Here is a 10767-nt window from a genome sequence, read left to right on the forward strand (position 1 = left end):
TTTGGCCGGGGAGGGGGGCCGTCGCCCCGCGGCGGGGGGAGGGAGTCAGCACCCTGGAACGTTTGAGAGGGATCACGGCCCTGGGCGGGGGGGCCACTCTGTAGTCGAAAAGCCTTGAGAAAAAAAAACCCGACATCAGCTCTCAGTCTGAGTTCATGAGACAAAGGTCTCCATAACTGATGATGAAGAGTTTTATTGTGTTTCTGGTGTTTTTTATTTCTCTCTCTGCATCTGTTTACACTATTATCCAGGGTATAACTCACATCCTGACACGTCTTTTCAAAGTGAGGAGTGTTCCGTCGGTGCCGAGTGTCAGACGGAGGTGTGAGCTCTGACTGCGACTGTAGACGTCTGTCACGGCTCTCAACAAGGCTGACATTTAGAAAATGGCTCTGCAGATAATCACTGTCATCAGCCGCTGATGAATGAGAGAAACAATGGCCTGGTGTGTACGTTGGTGTGAGTGTGGGTGTGTGTGTGTTGAGCCACTTCTGAGGGATGGATGTAGAATCACAATATATGATACAGAGGTCTTCACTGAGGACGATTCAGATTCCACTCAGCGTTTTAAATAAATAATATTATTAATAATAAAACACTGTAAATCATAAAATAAAACTGAGTGAAGAAAATATTTGAATTAAAATGTATAAATGCTTTGCTGCGTCCCACCTGCAACAGTTTCATGGCCCCCAGAGGGCCGAGCCCCCCACTTTGTGAACCACCAGTGTTAGGGCTCAGCAATTTTGCTGCATTGTCTACGTTAAAGGGCTACGGTCTTCAAAATATGGTATTTTTCTCAAAAAATATAGTGGATGAAAATACAATACTCTGCAGTCGTTTGTTATTTGTAGTTGGTATAAAGCTGCAAGAGTGTAACTTGTTGCTAGGCAGAAAAAAACATTTACATCTACAGATCACATCATGCCGCTTGGTTTCCAAAGCTAAGACAAAACTGTTTAACATCAACGTGTGGTGAAGTCAGTGACACACAGTACCTGGAGTAGAAGTCATCCCTGTAGTAGTCGTAGTCAAACTCGTAGCCACTGTGAGGGAAGAGAGTGAAACAGGAAGTCAGAGATAACAGCAGGTTAGGAGGCATTTGGATTTGTCAGAAAAAAAAAAAAAGCAGATCAAGTTCAAGCTGCTTGGACTCGATTGGACGTCGTGTGTTGTTTTTTGCAGGTTAAACATGGAGCCTGAGCCATGCTGGCAGACAAAGACCACAGATGAACAAAGGTTAAAAAATACAAGGGAACAAAATATTTTCTTAGAAGCTCCAGTAAAAAAAAGAAAAGAAAAATCAATATTTAGTATGCACTTGGATTCATTTGGAATTCACAGACAGAAAGACATAAAACGGAGAAAGAACTGTTTGGGAATGTTGCCTTTCTTCCTGGAATTTCAGCTAGAACTGGTGTGTGTGTCACTGTCACAGTGTCAGCCTCGTCTCCTGCTCTGTTATTACAGCGTCACATTCCCGCTGCTTTGGGACGCAGCCGTGAAAGGCTAGGGAAGGTTTTAATGAACACAAACTAACTACACGGGAACAAAATCAGTTGCTGTGAATTTGATCAATTCCAAAACAAATAAATAAATAAATAACAGAAAAAAAAAAACATGTCAGTTTGGAGGAAAGTGAAGAAACATTGCTTTAATCCGTTGGTGACGAGGCCAGGAATTAAGCTAATACTTAATGATGCTTGGAAGAACAACAACAAGAACAACAACAACATCAACAAAAACCTCTCCTCTGAGCTAAGTTCCATTTACAGCTGAGAAAAGCGGTGAAAATTTTAATTAGTAATTCAAGGTTAAATTAAAAGAAAGCGGGAGAGAGAGAGAGAGAGAGAGAGAGCATGGTGAAAAGTAATCCCTGCATTTTGAACATCACTGCACGTCTACATGAGAGGGAGCGGCAGGATTTCTGAGCTGGTGAATATTTATGACGGCAGCTGCTGCAGGGAGCCGGAGTCTTACCTGTAAACAGCTGTTAGTGGCCGTTTGGATCCAGCTTTAGGCCTGTAAGGCTTGGGCTCACCGGCCATGTTTATATCTGAAATGAAAGAAAAGGAAAAAAAAAATGAGTCAAAGCTTTTATCTTTAATTTCATTCATCTTCAGTTGGAAACACGTTTCAAAGCGAGGGCAGAGAGAAGTAATGAAGTAAAAACCAAACATGATGTCACGGCCGTCTCCAGTCACTAACTCTTCCTGGTGTTTTTTATTACATTTGGCTCAATAAAACACTTTCAAGGCCAATACTGATACTGGTTGTTTTCAATTTCCAGACCAATTTCAGATCGATACTGATCCTGAGTATTAGATGGAGTTATAATTCATCAATCACATCCAAATATGCTCAATTATCAACACCAAATATTAACAAATGTTTCAGGTCTCTCCAGCCAACACTGAGCATGACAACAGTCGTATTTACCAAAGGACTGCACCCATCTATCCATCCATCCATCCATCCATCCATCCACCCATCCATCCATCCATCCATCCATTTTCATCCACTTAGCCTTCGCCAGGTCGCGGGGGCAGCAGTCTCCACGACCGCCACCCAAATCACACTCCACCGTACCAACCCCCCTGAACCTTCCTGCAGGTGGTGAGTCCACTGGAAGGTACCAACCACCCTGAGCAGGATTCAAACCTGCCCAGGAGGTGAACCCTGGGGTTCCACACCAATGACAGAGACGTTGCCTCTGGGCCAAAGCGCCACCAAAGAACTCCTTTTCAAGATTTATTCTTCGACACGATCACTGTTTTACTACGAGACGATGTCACTTTTGTATTTTCAACAGTGAAAACCTTGGCTTTTCATTAACGTCATTCAGGTTGGACTGTGATGACACTTCTCAAAGAACTGTTTACTGCACTTCAGCGTTATCACCTGTGACAACTCCGACCGCACCGTACAGACAGGCTGACAGTAAAATCCTCCGTCATAAATGGCGGAGCGTTAAAGTGACGGCTCTGCACACAGCTCAAAGCCCAGTACGAACACAATGCAGCATAAAAGGTTCCTTTTTTTTTTCATTATAAAAAGAGTAAAACGTCTCCCCGGGCGCTGCACTTTTTTCCAGCGCCTCACTCCGCGCTTTAATGTGCAATTTAATTATGCAACACACAAAGCACGTCTGAAGTACCGGAGGATACGTCCTCTAATGTGGAGGTGCATCGCAGCAGCCCGACTCTTTTCTGAGGCAAAAACTCGCTTTGGTGAGTTTACGATTTGAAATTCTGCCTAAAAAAGGCAGGAAATATTCTTCAACGCAGGAGAGAAACAATAATAATAAAATAAGTGTCGGTTTTAGGTGATTTTCTTTTCAAAGAGCCGTCTTTAACTCAGCTCAGGGACGTTGGACCAATAAACAAACATTTGTCAAAATAAAAAATCACGAGGAAAGCACTATTTATTTATTTCCTGTGTTTTTTATTGCAGTTTACAAGGAAGCAATACCATATACCAGTGATTATTTTTTCATGTTTTATAACTTCACGAAAGCAATACCATGTACCAGTGATTATTTTTTCATGTTTTATAATAATATCAATAATAGTAATTTATATTAGTTTTGCTGTCAGTCATACCCAGTTACATCAAAAACAGAGATTGTAGTATTTTGGGTGAATTCGGTCGTACTCTTTGATTATACCTGCACAGTACGTGTGTGTAACCGTAAATTACTATGTACTCTTTTAACATTTATTCTTTAGCTTCAAGGACCCAGTTATCGTCTGCAGCAGGTTTTGATGGTGGGCTTTTAGAAACAGCCAGAAAAAAAAAGCTGTGTCTTTCACAGAGATTTCTGGTCAACGACTGCTGAGGTTCATCCGTTCACCTCCGCCTCGCAGCAATAAAATTGATCCAAAAACAAAACAATAAAGCTGAAGTTAGCATTGCTGAATGTTTTCCTTACTAGTTGCTCTTTGCGGAGCTTTAACAATAAAAAAAATCGAATCTTTTTCTGTCTTTTCTCCATCAGCAGCTGAGCAGAGTGACTGGAACTGTCCTTGGTGCTGAACCCAGCTCATCGTATATCTACGAAAAATACGGCAACTTTGCTGCTGCTTGCAGGAGTGCACGCTCTTGATTTAAAAGTTGTAAGACTGTAAATGATTTATATAACTTTTTTAAAGCACCTTTTTGTCTTTGGAGAGTTTTGTCTGTCTGTTATCTGTGTAGATAAAGCTGGAAACAAGGAGAACAGCACAGGTAGGAATAAATATTTCAGGCACTTGTCTTATAGGCTGAGGAATTGGGGGAAAATAAATGAGTTAGGAGACATGGAGCATGGCTAATCACCACGGAAAAAAAAATCTGTGCTTCTCTGTCAAAAAAAAAAAAACAAGGATCAGTGACCCCCGGCGGAGCCTGCCTCTGTGCTTTATTGGACTCATTTGTTGCCTCACATCTCTGTCTCCCTCAGACTATTGTTATATCATTTCCTGTTTTCCCCTCAGCCGCCTCCTATCCCTCTACATCTCCATTTCACCTGCTTTCCTGCCTCATATTACGTTCATCTTCCCTTGGAAGAGATACCTTCTCCCGTGTCACCGTCGACGCCGACCTCACTGCTCCATATTGCTCTGCCTGCCTCTGTGTTTGCACACAGGAAGCCCATTATGAGACGTTTCATCGGCGGCCGTCACCTGTGGTGTTGTTCCAGTGCGACACCTGTGCCACCAACCAACCAACGGCTCCATAAGCTCTGCCTTCTCCCTCTTTTCATTAGTGAGGGATGAATAACGGCCCAGCCAGGAGAGGAGTTGAGTCACTGAATAAATCAAGGCTGTAAACTCAGCCATACGGCTGCACATTACAGAGACAGAAACACAGAGACGGAATCACAGAGATGGGGAGAGAGGAAGCTGTGTGGTGGAAATCAACGAGAACCGCGGAGCATACGGAGCCGCTGAGACTTTGCAGAAAACGCAGGGAAAAAGAAGAACGCCATGGTTCGGGGAGGGACATAAATGGACGACTGTGGCCGATGAACAGCAGCTAAAGTCTGAGCCCGTGTATTGACACAGAGATGACTTTGTACTGAGGCTGAGAAGAACCCTTATTACGATGCCTGGAGTGTTGTCCCAGACAGCATGAGGGTGTCCAGAAACCACAGAGCTGCCATGTGACTCAGCAGTGTTGGCATCCACGCCACTCTGCAGTGTCTCTCTCTCTCTCTCTCTCTCTCTGATACGGGCATCTGTTAGAAATCCTAGCTCGCGGTGTAACACGGAAACAGGTGTAGTTCAATAACAAGGAACTGTTTTCTCTTCTTCTTTTTTATCCATTTTTCAAAACAATGAAATCTTTAACGGCTCATGATAAAAACAAAAACAAACGTCTGGTTTAAAAGTTGAGTAAATGACTAGTTCAACATCTGGGGTTAGACAACAAAACTGAAAATAACCAAAGGCAGCTCCACTGACTGCTTCACTATTTCAGCCTTTTTTTTTATGTATCTCATGACAAAGCTCCATGTCCTGAACCGTCCACCCTCGCCTGCTGTGAAAAAGAGGCTTTTGTCTCAGTTTCTTCCCGAAAGACATCGTCAACCTTCTCTTTTCCTCCCTCTCAGACAGGGGGAGAAAACCTCCCTCTTTGCCCAGGGCTTCACAGGAGAGCCATCAGACACGGACAGCACCGGTCACCACAAGGTCAGAGAGAGTGAGTGAAAGTATGGATCCAGCCGGAGTGAGCCAACCAGCCTCTTTTGTGAGCAGAGAGTTTGAGAAAATCGCCGTATTCTTCAGGATCATGATCTCATCTCAGAGGCTGTGACTCCGCCGCGTCCAATCCCACAGTTTTACTGCCTCTATTGGACATTTAGGTGAAATATGTTCATAAAGTTTACCATCTGAAGCCGTCTGAGAGCCAAATTCATTCATTCAGCGCAGTGCAGACTGCAGCATTCACGGGGAAAACAAGCTCTTTCCGTCTTCAGCCGAACCACAGGTAACTCCTGGCCTCATTTTAAGTTGTTTGAACAGAGAGAAAGCGCCCAGAGCTGTAATTTGCATTTCAACCATATATATACGCCTGCATCGGGTTTCCTCAGAGACGGAGGAGACAACAAATGCATTTAGTCCTGACCTGATCACTTCCTGTTCAGCAGTAAACAGGCTGTAACAAGACTGAGTCCACGGCCTGTTGATTCACTTCAACACTGAGAAAGAAACAACGCAACAATTTCACAGTGTAGGTTTGGGTCCCATGAGGAGTTAAATGTGGGTAAACTTTGTGGCCCAGATGCAGTTGTGACCCAGATACAGTTGTGGGCCAGATCCAGTTCTCCATGTTTACTACAAGGTAGCTGGGAGTTGTGGCCCACTTTTGGGAACCACAAATTCTGTTGTTCTAAACCGTTTCTTTGCTCATTTGAATTTATGTATAAATAACTTTCCGTTACTGAAAACTCACGTTAAAACAAAGTCCTGACCTGAACCACACGAGGCCGCTGTACGACACGTGTCTGACGACAGCATCTGCTGAACGTTCACTTGAACCTCAGTGATCAAAGAAAGTACAACTGGACACGAATCTGTGATGTTTAATTTACAGGTCATTCTCCTCATTATGTCGACAGAGTCTTTTGAGTGAAATCACAGAGACCAGATGATTGACCGCGGCCACGATCTTCAAAGAAATGTGTTTCTGTCCTTCGCAGAAGCTGCAGGAAGATCAGAGCTGCTGTCGGCAGCACACTGGTCTCTCACTGAGACACTGAAGGAAACTGCAGATTAACTAAAAAACTAAAATAAAAATCCTGCCGCAGACATTCCCCAAAGTATAAATTAATTATTGGAACAAACGACTAATCTACTAAATGATTTAAGAGCCAGAAAAAAGCAACAAAAAATAATGAAGGCAAATGACGGACACACAGGAGACACACGTGCACGGTTTCTGAAGAGTGCACGTGATTTGGGTTGTTTAGTGAAAAACCAAAATCCGACATAATAACTCTGGAAAAGTTGTTGCTCAAAGCTAAATGATTCTCTGTGGACATTTTCCCACTTTTTAACCTGTTTTCTATGATCCGTTCAAGGAATAAAATAATTCCTGGAAATGAGGTGTTTTTGTTCTCTGCTTCTGTCTGAGTTTGGTTCAGTGTGAATCTGGATCAGGACGTGAGCCAGGCAGAAAGTCTGAGCTACAGGTAAATACCACATCTAATCCCCAGAACTGTACATCATGACCTGCCGCTGAGACCCTGGTCAGTGAGGCAGGGGTGGGAGTGGGGGGGAGGAGGGTTGATAAAATGTCAGAAACGTCTTTCATCTCTGACTGGTAAAGGCCATACCACCGGCAACGTAATTGATGGATCCCCTGGAAAAAATCTCTGAGTGAATTACAATCGTCTTCACCATCACAGCAAATTCTCAGTGTGGCACTGACAGCTTTTCATTTTCACACAGACACTTCCTTCCTGCTACCTGCTGGATCGCACCCATCAAAAGACACGGCACTCCATGAAAACGAAGGTTGCAGCAGCGGCGGAGGAGCAACTTGTTGACAAACATACCTTCAGACAGTAATGAGACAGATCCCAGGAGGCCGTTGCCTAATTACAACAGAACACGAGTGGCCGGGATAAAAGCAGGACAATCTGCATATCAAAGGTGGGGACGTAGGAATCTTTGAAGACCGAACATCAAACACGGTGATTCAAAAGAACCGTAAACTGAGGTTCAAGGCGAGGTGAGCTGGACGGATATCTGCGGTTCTCTTTTTAGCAGATTCCTTTCTTTCGTCCTTGCTTCTTAAGTGTGAGAAAAAAAAATCTAAATTTCAAACAGGAATAAAATCTGTCGAGATTCATTTCACCCCAGGTTGAACCTCGGTTGATGGATTTTGGGAAAGCTCAGGAAGTCTGATACCTGCCACAAAGATTCCTGGGTTTGAATGTAACAGCTTCTCCACAATAACCCGGGTTTGTTGCATCAGTCGACACACGGCTAATAAACTTTGGTAGCTTCAAGATGAGGCAATCCCAGGTCGACCAAAAAAGTTTTCTGAAGACTTCCCTCTCCTGCAACGTACATGAGTTCCTTATTAAAACTTTCTGACACAGGAACTTGTTGGGTTTGAAGGTCATGGCGTCTAAAGCATGTTAGAGTGCTAAAATGCTAGTCCAGTTAAGGTCATGGCGTCTAAAGCGGGTTAGAGTGCTAAAATGCTAGTCCAGTTAGCAAATAAATCGAGTATAAAACAACAAACAAAAAACAAACAAAGTTAGTGATTAAAGCTTAAGTTAACAATAGAACTATAAAAATATAGCCAACTAGTGGCTAAAAAGTGGTTTATGTCAACACACACTCATTTAAAAGTCACATTTAAACTACAAATCCTAAGAAATCTGATCTCTAACACAGATAGACAGGAACCGGTACGAACCAGATATAGACACAGTGACGCCAGTGATGCCTTCACTGTCCTATGTTTTGAAACTGTTTTAAAACTAGGACATTTGGACAGAGTCAGATTTGAACCATACGTCCCGTTTATGTTCACCTGCTGAAATGGCTTCTAATTTGAACACACGTCAAAGAGCTGTTAAAAAGATGATTTTCTACTTGACTACAAAGGTAGGACAAAAGTGAAGCATCTCTGTTTACCACTCAGCTGTGACTCTCTGTGTCTGCTGCCCCGCTCCACCGACCGATCTCTGGAACAAACTCTGAGGAGATCAGCTCCTAATCCCCGAACCCCTTCAAGCACAGGCAGAGCAGACAGAAGCATGGCATCACTTTGAGATCTCATCCCCCTGTGTGTGTGTGTGAGCGTGTGTGACATACAAAGCCCGGAGAACTGATTCCCCACAAGTCAAGGGCGATACGCCAAAGAGAGAAGACGATTTGGCCACAGCTTGGACGGTGATTTAGTGAAGGATCCAGGCACAGGAAACAAACATCCTCCTCTGAGGAGCTAAAATTAGCCTTCTTCAACACCAGCAAACATTTTGACTCAATCTGGTCATACAATACGTATCACGATACAGGGGAAATGATACGAGGTATCGTGGTATATTGTCATACTGTAGGCAAACAGACCATTTATTTGTTGTTATCGTAAATGTCAGTTTATGATTTTAATTGTAAACATGGAACAGAGCGATCGACATTTGTAGAAGAAAAATGAATATTTGCATGTTAACTGTTTATAAAAAAAAATCATGAAAAGAAATATTTTCTCACACCCCTGGTGTCACGTTGATGTAAATGTCCCATTCAGACATTTACATCCAGTTTAATTCCAGAAATGATGAAAATCTGAACCAAACCCACATCTATAATTATCATATTCCCACTGACAGATGTTAATGTTCTTAATTTTCTTTTTTTTCCCGACTGCTGCCTTCTTATCAGCCCACTCCTCACATTAGATCCAAAATTAATACGACCCATTTACCAAAGGCAGTCGCTCTAAATATTCTGCTGCTGCGAGATAAGAACAATAAAAATCAGCCATTCCTCCATGAAAGCGTCGTCCACGGCCCCTGGGAGAAGCTTATCACACAGAGAGGATGTGGATAATGAGGTGTCACCCGTGTGTGTGTGTGTGTGTGTGTGTGTGTCAGTGAATGCCTGTCTTTATGTCCGACTGATCGGCGGCCTCTCGTGACCAGAGTCCAGACAACCTCGGCTCTTATTAACGGAGCTGGGCTGTGGCTCCTCAGACAGAGAGGTCTCCTGACGTGTGTGTCACATCATTTTAGCTTTGATAAGAGTCTTATTACAAATTTCTGGACAGATGGAGTCACGTTTTCACTGTCAGTTTCTGCTCATTTGACGCCAGCGTTAAGTCTGTCACACTATTTGGTTGGACTGCTGCTGCTGTCAGTAATAATAATAATAATAATAAAAAAACGACCTTCTTAGCACGACTTCTTAATTCATTCTCTTCAAGTCTGATGAGGCAAAACAACAGCCAGACGTGGAGACGACGTCGGCTGCGGGTGAAAAACGGCAACAATAATTCAAAGCTCCGATCAACAGCTAGAACTCAGCAAAGAACCATAGAACGATAGCAAGTAGTCGTCCAAAAAACAAAAAAAAAGTGACCAAAAACAGAAATATTTGGGAAGAAAACTATCAAATATCATAACCAGTAGGGATTTAAACTGCCCATATATGGAATATTACAGTACATAGTTTACACTTTGTCTAGGTTTGTAATTATTGGACATGTGACTTTAGGTAAAAACAAAACAAAAACAAAAACAGAATAATATAAACTCTTTTGTTTTGCTTCGCTTTGTCTGAAAGTTTGGAGAAAACCAACAGAAAACCAATGTTTCGTTAAGTTCTTCATTCAAGTCACCAAGAAGTTTATTTTGAAATTTGTTGGACTGAACACAGAACCTGTGACTGAACTAATTACTTATAATCAGATTCAAACTTTGGGCTGACGAACACTTTACTTTGTGTTTCACCCGTAAAACTGAAGAAAATCCGTATCAGTAAATACAGAATCAGCCGTGACAGTGACTATCGGTGCATCTCTAGTTCCCAACCGGTATCAAACCTACGATCTTCCTGCCGTGAGGCCTCGGAGTACGAACCTCAACAATCTTTGTTTAGACGACCGGTTTGAGCTGACTTCGGGCTTTTACTGCGACAGTTCCCATTTTCCGATGTACTTCCTGATTTCATATCCTGAAATGATGACACGCCGTTGAGCGTCTCCTCAGATCTAATCTGCGTGGAATCATAATTGGATGAAGCAGCTGACGCTGTGAACATACGCGTC

General features: G+C 42.9%; 1 protein-coding gene across 1 annotated transcript in view; it reads right to left on the minus strand.

Moving 5' to 3' along the window:
• The window catches only part of LOC103377361 (RALY RNA binding protein like), an 84328-nt gene that overhangs the window by 11532 nt on the left and 62029 nt on the right, over nucleotides 1–10767 (minus strand). The window contains exons 3-5 of the mRNA XM_025054482.1: nucleotides 1981–2056; nucleotides 999–1046; nucleotides 13–113 (exon numbers count right to left, since the gene is read on the minus strand). Coding sequence (XP_024910250.1) covers nucleotides 13–113; nucleotides 999–1046; nucleotides 1981–2056 — 225 coding nt within the window. The remainder of the gene's footprint in view (nucleotides 1–12; nucleotides 114–998; nucleotides 1047–1980; nucleotides 2057–10767) is intronic.

Source organism: Cynoglossus semilaevis, chromosome 3, assembly GCF_000523025.1.
Source record: "Cynoglossus semilaevis isolate Cse_v1.0 chromosome 3, Cse_v1.0, whole genome shotgun sequence".
NCBI classification, from domain to species: domain Eukaryota; kingdom Metazoa; phylum Chordata; class Actinopteri; order Pleuronectiformes; family Cynoglossidae; genus Cynoglossus; species Cynoglossus semilaevis.